Genomic DNA, 20,540 nt, shown 5'->3' on the forward strand with positions numbered 1-20,540 from the left:
GCGTCTGGACAGGCCCTCCCGATACACTTATGAAGTTCATTGACACCATTCATTGACTATTCAGATTTCATAAGCTTTGTGGACACTATGATCATTAAAGATGATAGAAGTCACCTTTCTACTGATTTATACAGTAAACCTACAGACAGAAATAGCCTTCTCCAATACACCAGTTGTCACCCTCTTAACACTAAGAAATCTTTACCACGTTCTCAGTTCACGACAATACACCGTATAGTCTCGGACCAGACACAAAAAGAGAGACAAATAGTACAAATGAGCCACAAATTTAGTGACAGGGGTTATCCAGAGACATTACTCAACACAGAAAAAGCTTGGTTCAATTCTTCAGTCACCCGAACGAGAACGGACAATACCAACAGAGTTGCCTTCATCCACACTTACCATCGTATTGCACCGAAAATACAACAGGCTGTTCGCAAACACTGGCCCTTAATACATAAAGCCTACCCTACGGTCAAAAATTTCGAGAAACCTGCCCTCATGTGCCTCAAGAGACCAAGTAACATCCGGAACCATCTAATTAGGGATGACATAGGCAGCCAGTCAAAAAGATCCAAACAACTTTTTCTTCTGACCAAAAGACAAGGGACATTCCCATGCTTACATTGCACAAACATATTAAAAGGCAACGTTTTCCAACATCCACACACAGGTAGAGCATATCCAATTAAGGACTACTTTACATGCGACTCCAATTTAGTGATTTATTTAATTAAATGCCCTTGTGGTCTCTTATATATCAGCGAAACCACCCAAGCCATAAGAGAAAGAATCTCAAGCCACAAATCCACGATCAGATGTGGCAAAACTTGGCTTCCTCTACCAGACCATTTCAAGACCGCTGGCCACAATGTATCACAACTTAAATAGGAGGGAACCATATTGCGTTATTCAAAAAACGTGAATCCTATTGGATTCATACGCTTGGCACACTTTCACCCCTGTGGACTCAACAGAGAATACAATAGCCTGTATTGACAGCCTGAGTTGATTATGCTGCATTAAGAATTATACACTAATTATCCCTTCTTTTCTCCATCTCTATACACCAAGTAGTATGAGGTCTCTTCTATTCCTCTTTCTCTTCCTTTTCTTCTGTTCTAATTTTCTTCTTATATACAGTTACACTTCCCGTTTCTTTCTACCCTTTCTACCGCGTTCCACACTTCATGGCATATTTTCCCTCTACTCCACATATACTTACTACATAGCATACATATTTCAGTTATACATTTTTACCTCTCTTAGTTCTCCTCTATCTCTAGTATTTTACCTTCATACCCCCCCTTCAATTACCTACCACATCTTTATATCCTAGTATTCCCTCCTGCCCCTTTCTTATATATTTTCAATCATTTATCTTTCCCTCTATTTTTTCCCAATTTTCTTCATTAATATTATTTTTTTTAATTCTCCTTATTTTCTTTTCTTTATTTTATTTTTCTTTATTTCTTTTTATTTTCTTATTTTTCTCATTATCTTAATTGCATCAATTATCTTTCTCTTCATCCTACACTTACATGACATACCATCTTCTACTTCCCTTTTTCTATCCTAGCTCTTTCCATACACTTCAGTGCCTTTACTTCCTATATACTTGCCCATTCTCGAGATGGCCACCCCTTCATTTGTTGCTACTGCGCTTCTTCCATTCTGTCTGCACCCAAGTGCCCTAATCCAATCTGGCCACCGCTAGTGTTGGCATGCATTGCGCATGCGCCTCCCCTATTCATCGGCTGGACATCCGGTCTCTCACGTCTTTTTCTTCCTGCGGCGTTTACCAGCAGCACACTGCTCCCTGTTTAGCGTCCTCCACGTGGGACATCATCTCTACAGCTCCGACCACTCTACCATTTAGGTTAGCCTGAGTCTTGATCTCTTAGGTACTGCACCATATATGCACTTCGATCACATTCTTTGTGTTCCATTTTTATTACAACCCTTTCTCCCTGTGAAAGTATTCCAGTTCATTTACTATACATATAATTTTCCCTGTATACCATACATACCCCCTGTATCCGATCTTACTACTATCTTTGCTCTTTATGCCCTCACCTTACTGTTCATATCTCTACTCCTGATCCACCTATACCTCATGACCTGTGACATTATTTCAGCCCTCTAGCTATATATTACCTATACCTTATTGCCCATTGGACCTTGTTTCTTATTTCCCTGGATTTATAGCTAATTTACATGATTTTTATGATTTAGTTTATCATTTAGTTCACCTTTATCTTCCTCCTTACAATGTATACCTATAATTTACTACCAATTCTTATTACTAATATATTTGTATACTATTTTTTTTTTTTTACAGCGATGCTTTGATAAAGGTCTAATGGACCGAAAACGTCTCCCCCAGCCATCACAATATATAGTGCTTCATTAAAATTACAAACGGAGATTTATTTGAGCTTTAGAATTTTTAATAACATTTTTTTTTTCCTTTTTTTGTATTCTGAGATATATACCTGGTTTGGTATAAAAGAGCATTACATTAAACCTACCTTTGCATATTATTTTGAGAGTGCGTGGTTTCATCCATATTGTCCATAGATATGGAAACAGCTGAGCAGGCTATGGTAAGCTTTTTTCTGTAACTCCCACATAAGTGAAAGAGGAGTAGCTACATCTCTGAGCTACTTTCCCGATCCCTCCCCACACGCACTCTCCGATCCTCACAAGACCTCCTTCTCTCCTCTTATCGCCTCTTCCCACAATCGACTCTAAGATTTTTCCCGTGCATCCCCCATACTCTGGGACTCGCTACCCCAACATATCAGACTCTCACCTACAGTGGAATCCTTCAAAAGAAACCTGAAAACCCACCTTTACAGACAAGCCTACAACCAGTGAGCCTGCTGCCTCTATACTGCCATTACCAACTTCACCCGCACCTACTGTGTCCTTCTCCCATACCATGTAGATTGTAAGCGCTCACAGGCAGGGCCCTCTCTCCTTCTGTACCAGTTTGTAACTCGTTTTGTTTATGATTATTGCAATTGTCTGTATTATGTATGTGCACCCCTTATCATATGTACAGCGCTATGGAATGAATGGCGCTTTAATAATAAATAATAATAATAAGAAAACTGCATAGCACAGCCAGCTCAGCGGTTTCTGTAACTGGAGGCACTGTGGCTGCCACAGAAGCACAGTATCCATATCATAAAGAATGGTTGAGATGGCAATACACTTTTATTGGCCAATAGCTACCGGTCACCAATGGAGTAGTAGAGTTCCGCTGGGGAGAAGGTTTTATAAAAGAAGCCACAGGTATACATCTTCCCTGAATCACCACAAAAAATTGCTTTGAGACAACTGGCTGATAAAGAATAAACATAGAGGTGAAGGCCTGTTTAAAAGACTGATTCAGCCTCAGGAGTTTCTTAGGACCCACTCTCTTCCAAGGGAGACCAGTGATGGGAGCAGTCAGGGAGGAGAAATATGGCATACACCTTTGGCAAACCCGACAAATCCCTGATTAGCTCACAGATCGGTGGGATGGGGCAACTCCATGACCACTAACAACTTCTCGGGATCCATTGAAATACTTGTGAAATAATATAGCACAGGAAGGGTAAGGATGTCTTCTCAAACACTTTTCAAATTCGGCATATAGCTGGTTTTCACGCAGGCACTAGAAGACTGTGTGGATGTGTCTGCAGGGCATAGTCAAATCAGGGAAGTAGACCAGGATGTCTTCCTGGTAGACCACAACACAAATACAAATGAGATCCTGGAAGATGTCATTAATAAAGTCTTGGAAGACGGCAGGATCCATATTAAACTGTAAGCCCCACAGAGATCCAGCTTCGCCAAGAATCAAACAGCTCAGAGATCACCGGCAGGGGATACTTGTTCTTGATGGTTATTTTATTCAAGCCAATATTCAAGTAGTCGATGCAGAGCTGAAGAGAGCCATCCTTCTTTTTGACAAAGAAGAACTCAACTCCCGCCAGAGAAGATTCATTTCCTAAAGCCCTTTTTCTGCTTCTCCTTGACATATTCAGACATGCCTGTGTCTCACGCAGAGACAAATGATAGACCTGACCATGATGAATTTTTCCTTACAACAGATCAATGGGGCAATCATAGGGGCAAAGTGAGGGCAGCGTCTCAGCCTCCTTCAACATTATGTATCTGGCGTAAGGAGAAGGCAATCCTTGTTTGAGGAACAGGTGGAACACGAACAGACTGTACAGATGTATGGCAACGAGAATAACAGATTAAACCCCAACAAAAAATCTGCTTTGAGTTCCAAACTAGGACAGGGCAGTACAGATGAAGCCAGGACAGTTCCAGTAGGAGGGGACTAGTAGACACATGCATGACATAAAAAGAACTCTTATCCGTGTGAACTGCACCCATCAAGATCCATGATCATGTTGACATACTGGATGGATTTGGGAAGCGTCATCCCACTGACTGATGTCACCACGACTTGTCAAGACCACAGGTCGGTATGCTATACTGTTTCACCAAGGGCTAATACAGGAAGTTTCCTGCCAAGCCAGAGTCCAGGAAGGCCTGTACAGTAAGCCGAGTATAACAGCTGGACACTAACACAGGTAGGATCAATTTTGGAGAGAACTTAGCTTCCCCTAGGGTCATCTCTTCTCCCGACCCTAGGCTTTGGAGTTTCCATCCATATAGCGAGCTTGGCTCCACAGTACAAGTACAGTTTGTTGGCACACCTGTGCTGACACTACTTCTCAGTCAACCTGACTCAATCCACTTGCATGAGTTCCTGGGCTGGAGCCAGAGGCATTAAGGGTCTCTGGAAGGATAGTGCCAGTCTGGAAGCTCTGCTCTAATGGGCAACCTCCTTGGCATGCTCCCTGAATTGGAAGTCAGTGCAGAAATAAAGAGAAATCAGGTCATCCAATGTAGAAAGTATATCTCGGCCTGCCAGCTCATCTTTAATTCAGCCAGCCAGACACTCCCAGAGCCTTGTTCCAGGACAGTTCAGAAACCAGAATGATGAACTGTATGGTGTACTGGCCAACTGTGGGATTTCCCTGGCGCAAATGCAGAAGGGAGGAAGCATCAGATGTAGTCTGACCAAAAACCCTGCAGAAAGTGGTCAGAAATTCCTGCAGGTTGCTGGTCAGAGGATTGCTTCTTTCCCAGAGTGGGTTAGCCCAGGTGAGAGCTTCTCCTGTAAGGATATATATGGACAAAAGAAAACCAAAAACAGACAGCTCCTCATGTGCAATATTGTCTTGAAAGATTTGCAGATATAGTAAGGCATATGCACTTACCAGATGCTGTTGTGAGTAGTCACAACAGCTATGATGGCTTTGCTTGTTTTTACCAGCATAAGGTGATGCTGTGCTGCTGGCTCGAACAAACGAGTACCATGATGATTTTGTAGAAAATGTGAAGAAAAGAATGGAACCCACTGGTCAGCGCTGCCAGCAATATGAATGGAGAAGCAGTGTTCTTTAAATGTTATTCTTTATTTTGAAAAAAATACATAATAAACGGTCAACGAGTTTCTGGGTCGGAGCATCCCCTTCATCAGGACAATAACAAAGTGACATACACAAGGAAATTTAAGATTACACTCACTGGTAATCACTTTTCCATGAGCCCATGACAGCACCCTTGAGAGACCGCCTCCATCCAGGACAGGAACTTTCGTGAAGAGCTCTTAAGGAGGGGCACTGCTCCTATACCACTCTTTTTGTATCGATTACTGGAAAAACCCTGGTTTTTCTATGTTCTAGATCACCGAACATAATATCCTGAACAGATTTTGGATCTCTGGGTTCATCTACTTTCATAGTAGCATGGATTACCTTTAGTAAAGAATCCGTATCATCAAGAGAAAAGAGTGGCCTGCCTGTGGTTTCTTCATCCACCAACGAGTCTGAACTAAGATTTCTTCTAGCTCACTTTCTTCTGAGGAATCTGATTCCTTGGTAGACATGGCTTGTTTGCCTGAGGTTGTGGAAGGGAGGCTCTTTTTAAACATTTTCATGGAATCAGACACTTCAGATTTCACCATATCCGTAATGCTTTGAAGTAGAGATGGGGACTCCTCCTCCACCACTTTGTCGACACAATGCTGACATAACATTTTTTGGCCAGGAGGGAGCAAGCTTCTTTTTACAAATAGAGCATTCTTTCCCTCTGGTCTTTGAGATAGCCTTTCTAGGTTTCTCTTTTATTGTCTAAAAACAGAGACAAGAGAATCCCTTTAACTTATCAGAGAAAGAAAAGGTTGGGGAACGATCTCCCTTACCCCACCAGGAGTACTGCTCTGACTTCAAGACCCTCCTGCGGTTCAGCGCACTGACTGCTCTCATCCTCCATGGTAGAAATTCAGGATAGAGCACTTTCCAAAAGAGAATTCCGGACTCCCTGTAGGCTGGCTGGTCTGCTTCTGACCGTGCGCTTCAGGGACTACTGTATCCCTTGGTCGGGTCCCTGCTGATGCTCCGTGCGGCCTTTTAGTAGGAGAATTACTTCCTACTTCCAGAACGCACTCTGCATGAGTTCCAAACACCGGAAGTTGTACAGCGTACTTCTGTTTCTCGCCTGCTCGCAAAGGATTTCGCCTCTCCCCGATCCCTGTAACGTGCCCAGCAGGAAGGAAGGAGAGAGAGGCCCCAGGCCCCCTGAGCTCCGCCAGGAAGCTCCAGCGTGCTGGCCACACCACACAGTGCCACCAGGAATGCACCTGAACACCAGCCCGAAAGGATTTCCAGGACCCAGAAGGCAGGACCAGACTTTCTCAGCGGCTCCTAGAGGCGGCTTACGCCGAACCAGGTAACCCCCATTCAGAAGTGATCCGGGGTCCTGCAGCCTAATGACTTTGCTCGCCACTAAGTCATCCTGTCCATAGGACAGGAAACAGGAACTGGTGGTATAGGAGCAGTGCCCCTCCTTAAGAGCTCTCCACGAAAGTTCCTGTTTCCTGTCCTGGATGGAGGCGGTCTCTCAAGGGTGCTCTCATGGCGTAAGGGAAATTTAAAGGGAACCTGTCACCAGGATTTTGTGTATAGAGCTGAGGACATGGGTTGCTAGATGGCCGCTAGCACATCCGCAATACCCAGTCCCCATAGCTCTGTGTGCTTTTATTGTGTAAAAAAAACTATTTGATACATATGCAAATTAACCTGAGATGAGTCCTGTCCCTGACTCATCTCACGTACAGGACTCATCTCAGGTTAATTTGCATATGTATCAAATCGTTTTTTTTACACAATAAAAGCACACATAGCTATGGGGACTGGGTATTGTGGATGTGCTAGCGGCGATCTAGCAACCCATGTCCTCAGCTCTATACACAAAATCCCGGTGACAGGTTCCCTTTAAAAACACTTTTGGTGGGCTGGCCAGGGGGCAGGAAGGGGAGCAACATAGGCGTGTTCTGCATAATTAACTAAGTCAATAATACATTGCATATAGTCCATGGTGTAAAGTTCCTTTGTAGTAATAAGCATTTACATATTTCATGCTTGTTTTATTGGTTTACAGTTTTACAAGGAGCACTTGCAGGGAACAGCTGTAGCGATCGCGTCCAGCACTTGTTCTACAAGGCTTTCCCTTGCAAGCTCTGCGCTCTGTGTTTGTTACAATATTAATGATCATTCTATCTAAAAGATATATACCTAACTGTTACTTGATTAGGGAAAGGTATGTGCAGTGAAAGTGATGGAATATCCTTCGTTCCTCAGTGTGGGTCGTCAGACGGTTCACTATGTAGCAGGGTGAGCAGCTATCAGGCGGTGCAGAGTCCCGTTCCCAATAAAAGTGAAAACGGCCCTTTGGATGGCTATTCGCAGAACGTCTTAAGGCAGAGAGTAACAAAGACAAGTAGCTAAAAGGAAAATGTAAAAAAATTATAATATAGGTAAAACCAGATAATAAAGAAATAATTTAAAAAATAATACAGAAATATATATACAGTACAGACCAAAAGTTTGGACACACCTTCTCATTCAAAGAGTTTTCTTTATTTTCATGACTATGAAAATTGTAGATTCACACTGAAGGCATCAAAACTATGAATTAACACATGTGGAATTCTATACATAACAAAAAAGTATGACACAACTGAAAATATGTCATATTCTAGGTTCTTCAAAGTAGCCACCTTTTGCTTTGATTACTGCTTTGCACACTCTTGGCATTCTCCTGATGAGCATCAAGAGGTAGTCACCTGAAATGGATTTCACTTCACAGGTGTGCTCTGTCAGGTTTAATAAGTGGGATTTCTTGCCTTATAAATGGGGTTGGGACCATCAGTTACGTTGTGGAGAAGTCAGGTGGATACACAGCTGATAGTCCTACTGAATAGACTGTTAGAATTTGTATTATGGCAAGAAAAAAGCAGCTAAGTAAAGAAAAAAGAGTGGCAATCATTAATTTAAGAAATTAAGGTCGGTCAGTCCGAAAAATTGGGAAAACTTTGAAAGTGTCCCCAAGTGCAGTCACAAAAATCATCAAGCGCTACAAAGAAACTGGTTCACATGCGGACCGCCCCAGGAAAGAAAGACCAAGAGTCACCTCTGCTGCGGAGGATATGTTCATCCGAGTCACCAGCCTCAGAAATCGCAGGTTAAGGGTCCATTCACACGTCCGTTTTTTCTTTCCTGATCTGTTCCGTTTTTTGCGGAACAGATCTGGACCAGATCTGGACCCATTCATTTTCAATGGGTCCTGAAAAAAATCGGACAGCACAATGTGTGCTGTCCGTTTCCGTTGTTCCGTTCCGCATGTCCGAAAAAATATAAAACATGTCCTATTCTTTTCCGCAAAAATCGGATCCTAGTACAATACAAAGTCATTGGATCCGCAAAAAACGGAAGACATTCGTATGTCATTACGTATGTCATCCGTTTTATGCGGATTCCGTTCCAGGAAATTAAATCCTGCAAACAGAAACTTTTTTTTTTTCAATTTTTTTTCAAAGAAATCCAAACAACTTTATTTGCTTATTGAAATTTATACATGTTTCCATTTTTTGCGGATCCGCAAAAAACTGATGACATACGGATGACATACGGAAACATTTTCAGGAACAACGGATCCGCAAAAACGGACCGAAATTCGGGATATAGAAAAATACTGACGTGTGAATGTAGCCTTAGGGTCCATTCACACATCCGTTTTTTCTTTCCTGATCTGTTCCGTTTTTTCAGGAACAGATCAGGACCAGATCTGGACCCATTCATTTTCAATGGGTCCTGGAAAAAATCGGACAGCACAATGTGTGCTGTCCGTTTCCGTTGTTCCGTTCCGCATGTCCGTTTAAATATAAAACATGTCCTATTCTTGTCCTGAAAAATCGGATCCTGGTACAATACAAAGTCAATGGATCCGCAAAAAACGGATGACATTCGGATGTCATTCCGTATGTCATCCGTTTTTTGCGGATTCCGTTCCTGGAAACACATAACACATTTTTTTTTTTTCAATTTTTTTTCAAAGAAATCCAAACAACTTTATTTGATTATTGAAATGTATACATGTTTCCGTTTTTTGCGGATCCGCAAAAAACGGATGACATACGGAAACATTTTCAGGAACAACGGATCCGCAAAAAACGGACCGTTTTTCAGGATGAAAAAAAACAGGACGTGTGAATGGACCCTAACAGCAGCTCAAGAATAAAAGGATAAAGTCTCTATTGAAAATACTTGTCTTCTCTAGCACTGCAAATCCAAAAGACAATGTGGGAAAAAGTCCGTTATGTAGGTAAATGTAGAAGAGGATTGCGCTGCAGGAAAGGAATCTTCTTGTAAATATAAGTTCCCTTTTGGAAGTCTTAAACCAATGGGATCACAGACCAACTTTACAAACCTTCACTGGTATGGAAATCTGTGGTATAGAAAAAACGCACTATGGTGTAGCGAGTTCAAAGCATCTAACGCACCATGTGAACTGGATATACTCACAAGATTCCAGATAGGTAAGTGCACGTAGAGATCTAAAAGATGTTTCCTATAGGGCTCTGCTAAGAGGAGAAAACTATAGTGTAATATGCAAAGACACGGTGCACGCCTGCAAGACAATTGTACTCACAGAACTTTACTGGAAAAATGCATGAAGGATCCTGGCCGAAACTTCACAGGCAGCTGGGCAGATCGAACAAACGGAGGTCCAGGGGCGTCGGTATAGGAAGTTTCGAATATCAATCAGCAGGTTGAATACTCCTACACCTGGATGGTATCGGACCACGGCTTTCAGAAAGATCTCAGTAGAGGAATCGCAGATGTAATACGCACCAAAGGGTCAGATGAAAATATATTTAATATGCTTGATAAAAACAAAAAGTTACAGCTAAAACTGTTTTAAACTATCTCTGTAAAGCCCTACAGAGGGCTACTTAAAGGGGTTGTCCAGGTTCAGAGCTGAACCTGGACATACCTCCATTTTCACCCCGGCAGCCCCCCTGACATGAGCATCGGAGCAGTTCATGCTCCGATGCTCTCCTTTGCCCTGCGCTAAATCGCGCAGGGCAAAGGCATTTTTCAGAGTTCCGGTGACGTACCGGGGCTCTCTATGGGGCTGACAGGCAGCCCGGTGACGTCACCGGCACTGATGGGCGGGATTTGGCTCTGCCCTAGCCAGTAAAACGGCTAGGGCAGAGCTAAAGCCGGCCCTTTAGAGCCGGTGACGTCACCGAACACACTGCTGGGCGGAAGTTACCGCCCGGCAGTGTGTTATTGAAAACACAAGAGCCTGTGTCCTGCGCGATCTAGCGCAGGGCACGGGAGCGCATTGGAGCATGAGATGCTCCGATGCTAGGCTCAGGGGGGCTGCCGGGGTGAAAATAAGGGTATGTCCGGGTTCAGCTCTGAACCCGGACAACCCCTTTAACAGCAGCTCAGATTAGAGACCAGGTCAATGCCACACAGAGTTCTAGCAGCAGACACATCTCTAGAACAACTGTTAAGAGGAGACTGTGTGAATCAGGCCTTCATGGTAGAATATCTGCTAGGAAACCACTGCTAAGGACAGGCAACAAGCAGAAGAGACTTGTTTGGGCTAAAGAACACAAGGAATGGACATTAGACCAGTGGAAATCTGTGCTTTGTTCTGATGAGTCCAAATTTGAGATCTTTGGTTCCAACCACCGTGTCTTTGTGCGACTCAGAAAAGGTGAACGGATGGACTCTACATGCCTGGTTCCCACCGTGAAGCATGGAGGAGGAGGTGTGATGGTGTGGGGGTGCTTTGCTGGTGACACTGTTGGGGATTTATTCAAAATTGAAGGTATACTGAACCAGCATGGCTACCACAGAATCTTGCAGCGACATGCTATTCCATCCGGTTTGCGTTTAGTTGGACCATCATTTATTTTTCAACAGGACAATGACCCCAAACACACCTCCAGGCTGTGTAAGGGCTATTTGACCATGAAGGAGAGTGATGGGGTGCTGCGCCATATGACCTGGCCTCCACAGTCACCGGACCTGAACCCAATCGAGATGGTTTGGGGTGAGCTGGACTGCAGAGTGAAGGCAAAAGCACCAACAAGTGCTAAGCATCTCTGGTAACTCCTTCAAGACTGTTGGAAGACCATTTCAGGTGACTACCTCTTGAAGCTCATCAAGAGAATGCCAAGAGTGTGCAAAGCAGTAATCAAAGCAAAAGGTGGCTACTTTGAAGAACCTAGAATATGAGATATTTTCAGTTGTTTCACACTTTTTTGTTATGTATATAATTCCACATGTGTTAATTCAGAGTTTTGATGCCTTCATTGTGAATCTACAATTTTCATAGTCATGAAAATAAAGAAAACTCTTTGAATGAGAAGGTGTGTCCAAACTTTTGGTCTGTACTATATATATATATATATAAAATTAATGTATTTATTTATTTTCCCAACAAATTAGATCAGCAAGTGGATTTGTGTGGTCAAAGAAGAAATGCTGAGCTGAGAGTACATATAAATATATATATAAAAACTTGCTTACTTTCTAGTAGGAATAATAGAGGAATGGTCACAAGGGTACAAAGTATGACAAAAATAGCTGGAGATTATAAAATGATTTCACTAATTTCATTAAGGCCATTATGAGTAAAGATTTGTCGTTATTAGGATATTAGTGTAATTTATTTTCTAGTAGGAATAATAGAGGAAGTCATTGATCCAGGTAGTATTCTGACTGTTTGAATGTCAGGAAAATTCCCTATAGTGGGGAAAATTGGCTTTTACCTCACAGGTTCTTTTTGCCTTCCTCTGGATCAACTTGCAGCATGAGAGGCTGAACTGGATGGACAGAAGTCTTTTTCAGCCTTACAAACTATGGAGGAGATTTATCAAAACTGGTGTAAAGTAGAACTGGCATAGTTGCCCATAGCAACCAATCAGATTTCACCTTTTATTTTTCACACCGCCTTTGGAAAATGAAAGGTGGAATCTGATTGGTTGCTATAGGCAACTAAGCCAGTTCTACTTTTCTCATAGTAACAAATCTCCCCCTATATTACTATGTAGAATTAGGTGACATTTAATGAAGAATATTTGTAATATACACACAGGACACAAGCACCCAGACCTGCTGCTGGAGTGCTGGAACTGCAACAAACATACAGTGAGTGGAGTGGCGCCCGCTCAAAGTAGTGGGGCAGCAGCAGTCTTCATTTGTAGTTATGCCACTGACAAGAGCTGATTGCAATGCACTACGGGGACATGCAGGTGCTTTATTGTCACGTGGGATGAGCTGCATTCCACCCACAAAAAGGGAAGAGACAAGTATTCCATATATAAAAGGAGGAGGGGGGGGGGGGGAGCAAAATAGGTGAAACTCTTCAGTGCAGAATATTTCTGCACTGAAATAGTTAAAATAATTTGCGGGACAACCTTTATAATACATAGTCAGTCAATTTTTTTAATGATAGGTGTTACAGCAGTGGGTGTTGAATCACTGTGTCAACTAGCAGATTTGCATTTGGGCTATCCCTAAGGGTGCGTCATGGACGTTCCCACGACAGGTGGCTGGAGATCGGTGAGACTAGCAACATGTGGTTTGATCTGACATTTTCCGTTTGGATCAAATGACGTCTGTGTTGTTTCTGGTGCTTGCAAGACCTTCTTTGCCCAGGTGTGGCTATTAGGGTCATTTAACCTTCTCTATTTATAGTTGCTTCTCCCACAATGCTGTGCGGTTTAAAGCTTCTGTTTGGACCTTTAGATTGTGGTTGGGTTCCTGGTGCTTCCATTGCTCCTTTGAAGTTAAGTCTTTCTTTTCCCTTTTGTATTTTGTTTGGGTTCTGTGTGTTGCATTTCCCTATTGTTTGTATTAGGCCTGAAGGAGACTCCTGTTCATCCTACTTTTTGGAGGAACAGGCCGTCTCGTCCCTGCCATTAGTACCAGGGTCCTATGGGGCTAGATAGGACTCTAGGTATTCCTGCGTATGAACTCACCTACCTTTTGGGTCTGTTCTTACTGGTAGTCAGTAAGGATTTTGGTTAGCTTTTTCACTAGGTGTCCATCTTCCTTCCCTAGTTCTTAGGCCTGATTCCCTCTTCCCTATGCTCGGTGTGGTGTTTCCCTCCTACCCCGAAGCGTGACAGGGTGTTATACATGCATTCCCGCGGTTTTCACCCTTTAAGCCCTAAATAGGAATCTGGACTTCACTGCAGTGGAGCCACCAGGCGGAATAGGTGCAATAAGGTAACAGTCCAAGGTCAGGGCAGGCAGTGAGGCGTTACTATGGAGATCAGGCAGCGGAGCGTCAGAATCTGAAAATCAGCCAGTGGTCAGTACACGGGTAGACACAGAACACCTTTGAAGGAACTAGCAAGCTAGGAAACCTATTGCTAAAATAGAAAGAAATGTCTCTCAATGTGTTATAGGGTACTTATCGGCGCTGCAAGTTCACCGCGTGACGTGGGTCAAGTTCACATAAAGTTCAAGCGAAAGTAAATGGTGGTCGCGCTGCCCAATGCACAGGAGTCCACCCAACCAGAGATATATCGGGTTATCAAGGAGGAATTATTATATGTTTTATGCCTTTTAACATATACGATTTTGTAAATATAATAAATACTTTTGGGAAACCAATCCTGTTGGAACTTCACTATTGTGCACCACAATTTCATTACAGCGGTTTTTGGATGCCAATTGGTGTATCGACCCCTGGATTCATTGTGTGGCTTTACTTTCGTAGGAAACCTATTGCGCCTGCACCCTCCCACTGGATTAAGTGCATGAAATTCCCCAGAGTTACCAGCCATTGGCTGGTGAAAATTAGGACATATATGAGCTAGCTTCAAGAGCTGGGGAGAGAGCACACATGTGCCCTATGGGCAGAAGGAGGGCTAGCTGGCGAATGCAGGCTGAGGCCTGGCACAGAGGAGGGAGAAGAGGACATTGGCGACCAGTCTCGCTGCAAGGAAGATAGGATATTTTTCAAAGACTGACAGTGAAATTTTGACTTGAACTTCAGGATAAAGCCACTTGCAGGTTTTCTGCTGTGAACCTATTACAACAGATCTGGTGGAAATCCAACAAACAAAAACCCAAAAGGAGCTGGATTCTGCTACAGCATTGCTGTGGGCTGCGCTGTAAAAAGATAATGGCAGAACCCACAGTAGAACTGACAAGCTGCAGGTTAAAACCAGCAGTGCAACTCGGTTTAGAGAGAAAGCATGTGGATGAGATTTTTAAACTATCATCCACTTGTACTGTAAATGCTGAGGGACTTGTGCCTGAAATTTCATGGCAGAGAATCCACTGCATGCATGCCATGTGTGTTTGGCCCGGAAGGAGATACTGCATCAGTACTTGAAACCAGCAGTATGTGTACTAGAATGTAATGGCAAAAGGGGAACATGTTCAGAAACTTGGCATTAAGTATTCAATTTCCTTGCAGTGCCACCACAAGTCAAATGAAGCATTACAACATGCCCATTCAAATCCATGTGCTGTCCGTGTAATGCAAGACAGGACAGGTCCTCCAAAGCAAGAGATGTAACCAATGTCCACTATAAGAAATCAGGATCTTGAAATCATGATTCATGAATTCCATAATAAGGTATATGAGCACGTGTTTTTTAAACTGCACAACCTCTTCAAAAAGTCCTAACTCTACTGGTGGTATACAGGTACAATTCACATAGCATGTATTATTTGACTAGACTAATAAAGAGCTACATTTGGGAACAGCATCAGTAGTTATGTGTATATATGGTGAAACCCCAGATTAGTGTACCCCACTGCCTTTACAACGACACTGAAAAGACAAGTGCTGTCCTTAATTCACCAGAGAATAGCAGCGTCCACCTTAGGCCTGGGCAGTGCCTTCAAACCCTGATATTTAAATTAAAAGGGGTTCTCTGGGCTTTTAATATTGATTACCTATCCTTAGGGTAGGGCATCAATATCAGATCGGTGGGGGTCCGACGCCTGGCACCCCCGCCGATCAGCTGTATGAGGAGACGGCGCGCGCAGTGTGCATGCGTCGTCTCTCTTCCTGTCCGCTGCTGTATGTCTATGACAAAGACTATAGACAGCAGCGGTGAGCAGAAAGAGAGATGGGAGACAGCACTGTGCTGGACCCCCGCCGACCTATTATTGATGACCTATCCTGAGGATAGGTCATCAATTTTAAAAGCCCAGAGAAACCCTTTAAGAAAAGGGCAAGCTGACAGAGGTGCAAAATGTTTCAGCTTTTAGTTTTTCCCCCCAAATGTATAATGAACTAAGACAAATGTCAGCTGTCAATCACTGAGTAGGACCGCCCACCTGACTACTGAGCTCAGTTTAAGCAGACATTTAAATGTTTTACTATACATCAATTGCTTAGCTCCTCCTGCTCTAGAACAAGCTTCCTGCATAATGCACTGCATTTATATGGTGACAGGTTCTCTGAACATTGGAAAATAAATTACAAAATTATATGTGATCTAAATTCATATAAATCACAGACAAAAAAGTATCAGATTTGACATCGCATTTGAGTGTGTTCGCAATTTTGTAGCTCATAGCCACAGCATTATTGGCCATTAGTGTGGATTCACATGTTGTGTACTGTTACATAGATGACAAATCATCCATGAAATCCAAGCAAAGTGGCAAATCTGCAGGAAGAATAAAAAACATGCAAGAAGTGCATTTTTGTGGGCAGAGTTGATCAAGGAGTAAAACTATGAACTGTATGAATCTACGCTTATTATCACACCTTACCAATTATTACAACAATCGAATATACAGAAATCGCTCATTTGCTGCTCCAGTTGGAGCAATATACATTGTGATAGCTTTAGGGCAGGTATAATGCTAAAGTAATTAAGACATGCGGTTTAGGATCCATGCACATAACATCGCTGAAAAGTTATCACAGACCTATAAGAACACTGCAAGGCACTGTATTCTCCACAGGAACATGAATGCATTATTATTTTAATGGGTCCTTGCTGCATCCATGAGAAAAAAACAAAAAAACTCTTTGTACTTACAAATAAAATCATAGGCATATGGAGGTACAGTATGACCGAACAACAGCTTGTTACAGACAACACAGATCTACAATAAAGCCATATGTATGAAATATTAATGTTTAAGTTCAGTTCTACAGCAGCTTATTATGGACAATTTTATGTGTCTATGATAGATACGTGTCCCGACCCGGCTGTCCTGAACTTTCAGCATTAGATCCATGATGATGTTAGTTTGAGCAAATAAACCCACGGTCGATCTAGGGCTGTGGGTAACGTCCGTGAAATCTGGGTTTTCTGTACTATCCAGTTTATCTTTCGCTATGCTCAGTGGCCATCTCAGATCAACACATTAGGGCCGTTTTTACACAAACTAGTCCATTGCAGGAATCACACTACGTGTGTGAGTGTGATCCTCCGTTCTAGACTTGCAGAAGCGCACGCCATTATCATGATTTATAATGCTGTGTGCCTCTGCATGACCTTACTTCTACAGAATCACAGTGACCGCTTTATGTCAGTACGATTCTGTAGCAGGAAGGTCAAGCAGAGGCACACAGCATTATAAATCATCATAATGCCATGCGCTCCTGCAAGTCCAGAACAGAGGATCACGCTCACACCCAATGGACTAACACGCCCTAAAATGTCCTTTCAGGCAGTCTCTGCTACTGCCTGTTGTGACATTAAGCGTCCTGATAAATAGGACCATGCAAGATACTCGATGAGTGTTGAATGGTTGCTTCACCAACTATGGCATCAAAACGTGCAATTGCATCACTTCATGCTGTATGTCTGACTGGGTGGGAGAGTATGTCGAGAGGACCACTTTAATATTTTTCACTGATTACATCACAAATAAATTAGTTCTTTTTGCATCTTTTATTTTATTAGAAACATTTGTTCACCCATCCTCATCACTGCTGCTCCAGGCATCTTGAAATGCAGGATGAAGATGTACCTGTGACCTTGAATTTTCACTGTCATCATCAGGAAGAGGTTCCCGTACTGCAGGAATCCATGCTAGAACATTACAGTCTTTGCTGCCACTGTAAAGCTCCTGGAAGGGAGGCTGAAACACACAACAGTTCACGTCATTATAATGCCCCCTTAGTACACTTATCTTTTGACCTGAATGGATGGTATACAAACCAATTGTACTGTCATATGGTACAAAGACAAACTCTGGGCTACAGCCCACTGAAACGGTAAACTTGACACCTTTTCTACTGTCATTTGAAACTTTGCCATAATTGACCAAAGTGTTTTCCCCTGTGGCGCTGTTCCACAGACGCATCCTGTCATCTGTGCCAAGGGTCAGAAGATGCAGCCCATCACTTGTAAAGCACAACCCATTCACTCTTCCATTGTGGGCAGTGTTTGTAGCTTCTGCAGAAGATTTGGACTTTTCACCGTTGTGCTGGTCCAACGTTATCAGGCAGCCAGATGCTTTGCGGACATCCCACAGTTTAACCCGGCTGTCGGCGCTCGCAGTAGCCAAGATATAGTCATATCTTGGAGACCAGCAGACAGAGAGGACTTCCCCTCTATGACCCTGTAATATATGTGTACTGGAGCCAGATTTCAAGTCACAGAGCTGCACTTTAGGATTTTTTGTCCCAACGGCTATTAAACTATGCTTCGTTGCCACTGGAGACATGTGGTGGCTATAAACATTCCCATCGAACTGAAAGACCTCTGCCAGTTGTAAGGAATTAGTGTCCCAGATTTTCAGAGTCTTGTCAAATGAACTTGATGAAAACATGCCAGTGTCATGCGAGTACCACTGGACCGTCTCTACACTAAACTTGTGGACATCAGGGTGGCCTTTGCCCACTTTACCAAGCGCTTTGCATGTGTAAGAGGGCGTCTGACTAAAACTTTCGAGGTCATAAAGAACAATGATCCCATCCGCGCCCCCGGACAGCATATATCGCCCTTCCACTGCTTCTATGTCAAGAGTGTTAATTCCATTTTCATGCATTCGTTCAACATCTCGGTCTTTATTCAGCTCCAAGCTCAGCACCCTTCGTGTGCATTCTGCCCGCCTGAGACGAACGGGGCTATCTATACCGCAGACTCTGGACCAGAGAAATCCTATCATTTTCTAGAAAAATGTCATGAAATAATACGATAAATAATACAGAGGAAAAGAGAGGAAGCCTGCCAGTACAGCCCAGAGGAGGTGATCGCCCGCAGGCAGCAGCTTCTTGTTGTCCCCTGCAAGAAAAACAGGAATGTCACATAGTAAGAGACCAGACATAGAAAGCAGTAACTTGATAACCTACTTGGTAAAAAAATAAATAAAAAAATATCTCCCAAATATTCCAGCAAGTCACATATATGATATAGGTCTCCGTCAGTATTTATAAGCCGAAACACAGAAGAGGCGCAGATATTTCTATTATACTTTTCTCTGTAGGCTCCACTCCTGGTCTTGGCTTTCAAATACCGACTGTGTGAACGTGGCGATAAGCACCCAGTACACACGAGGAGCCCCCTGCACGATACCTCCTAGAGTCCTGCGGCCACACTCATAGTGAAAACAACGGCAGGAGAACGCTCTCCTTTTCCCGCTCCGCTTCCGGCTCCAGTGGATGACGTCACTCGCCCTGCGCCAAGACAGCACTAGTTGTTGCCGAGCGACTGACGTCATCCCGGCGCGCCCTCTCTCCTCCGTGCTTGTGTCTCTCGGCGAGCACCTTCCGCTAAGTGTGCGTGTGCCAGTGTGTACTCCAGCCGCGGCCGGACTCCGTGCTGATAGGTAACCCCTAGCAGGTGACTCCCGCTCCGTGCTTTTCGGTACCGGCCAGACTTGCAGGGTGTGTGTATATGTGCGTCCTGTCTCAGTGTGTTTGTGTACATATGTCTGCTCCTCGTAGTGTGCGTGTGGGGATACATTTATTGCGGGGTTACTCTCTTCCACTGTTCCGTCTGGTACCACTTACAGGCTGTAGGCATCAGTCCACACACTGCTCTAGAGCTGGGAGTACCGCTGTAGTCAGCAGTGCGGCTTCCATACTCCACGTTTGAGGGGGGGTCCTGGTTGTAAAGCTGACATCACACATGTGCTAAGCCCCCAGTCTACAAGGCAGGGGGTAGGTGGAGACCTCAGGGGATGGGTTCCCTACCTGTTGGGAAGAGGGTGTGCACATGAGCTCTTAAAGGGGTTGTCCAGGCTTTTTAACATGGATGACCTATACTCAGCATAGGTCATCAATGTCAGATTGGCGGGTTTCCGCCACCGATCATCTGTACGGGGAGATGGCGCGCACGTGCCGTCCCACTTATCTCTTCCTGTCCATAGATACTAGAGAGGACATATGAGAGCAGTGATGGCTATAGCCTTCTGTGTGTAGGGGCAAGTGTCCAGGTCAGTCAGGGATTTTCAGCAGAATCCAGGAGCCTGCACAGAGATTAGGTGTTTTTGCGCTAAATCAGGCATGCTCAACCTGCGGCTCTCCAGCTGTGGTAAAACTACAACTCCCACAATGCCCTGCTGTAGTCTGATAGCTGTAGGCTGTTCAAGCATGCTGGGAGTTGTAGTTTGGCAACAGCTGGAGGGCCGCAGGTTGAGTATGCCTGCACTAAATCATTGATCAAACACTGACTGTGTGACAGCGGCCTGCATGGTCCACAAAATACAGATAACTTCCATGTGTATTCCATATTTGTCTCACTCCCATCAATAGAAAGGACTATTGTCCACAATGTGGAACAGAATAGGACCACAAAAAGTGCCGCCGTGTGCATGGCTCCATGGAAGTGAATTGGTCAGTGTCCACCGGCAAAAATTGCAGAGAGATGGAAAATACGGTTGTGTGCATGAGGCCTAGGGGCTGCAGTTGGGCATGGTAACATGGCATGCTGTGAAACAGTGGTGGGCAACCTCGCCTCCTCCTCCTCTCTTGGGCAATACTAATTCCCAACATCACTGGACTGTCTCAGGTTCTCTGGGCGTGCTGGGAGTTGTGGTTTTACAGCATCTGGAGGGGCAAAGCATGCAGACCACTGTGGTGAAATAAACCTTTTTGGTAGTACTATATAGTGGCATGACACCTTAACGGTTCATTCAGACGAACGATAGTCCTAACTAGGGGCTGTTCCA

The 20,540-nt window shown here is 43.8% G+C and overlaps 2 protein-coding genes across 4 annotated transcripts in view; one reads left to right on the forward strand and one right to left on the reverse strand.

Moving 5' to 3' along the window:
• Positions 1-16,989: 16,989 nt before the first annotated feature.
• ERCC8 (ERCC excision repair 8, CSA ubiquitin ligase complex subunit) lies at positions 16,990-19,019 on the reverse strand. The gene is made up of 2 exons (XM_044299966.1): positions 18,944-19,019; positions 16,990-18,652 (listed from the first exon to the last, which is right to left on the reverse strand). The coding sequence occupies exon 2, from the start codon at positions 18,534-18,536 to the stop codon at positions 17,337-17,339; it is 1,200 nt and encodes a 399-aa protein (XP_044155901.1). The 5' UTR covers positions 18,537-18,652; positions 18,944-19,019; the 3' UTR covers positions 16,990-17,336.
• Positions 19,020-19,090: 71 nt separating this feature from the next.
• FBXW7 (F-box and WD repeat domain containing 7) overlaps positions 19,091-20,540 on the forward strand; it is a 178,138-nt gene continuing 176,688 nt past the window's right edge. Inside the window, exon 1 of one of the 3 annotated variants that reach the window (XM_044300349.1) lies at positions 19,091-19,196. The gene's annotated coding sequence lies outside the window, so the exon portion shown is untranslated. Of the gene's footprint in view, positions 19,255-20,540 lie in introns of all 3 variants that reach the window. The other 2 variants (XM_044300348.1, XM_044300347.1) reach the window with 2 other exon arrangements.

Source organism: Bufo gargarizans, chromosome 1, assembly GCF_014858855.1.
Source record: "Bufo gargarizans isolate SCDJY-AF-19 chromosome 1, ASM1485885v1, whole genome shotgun sequence".
In the NCBI taxonomy this organism is placed as follows: Eukaryota; Metazoa; Chordata; class Amphibia; order Anura; family Bufonidae; genus Bufo; species Bufo gargarizans.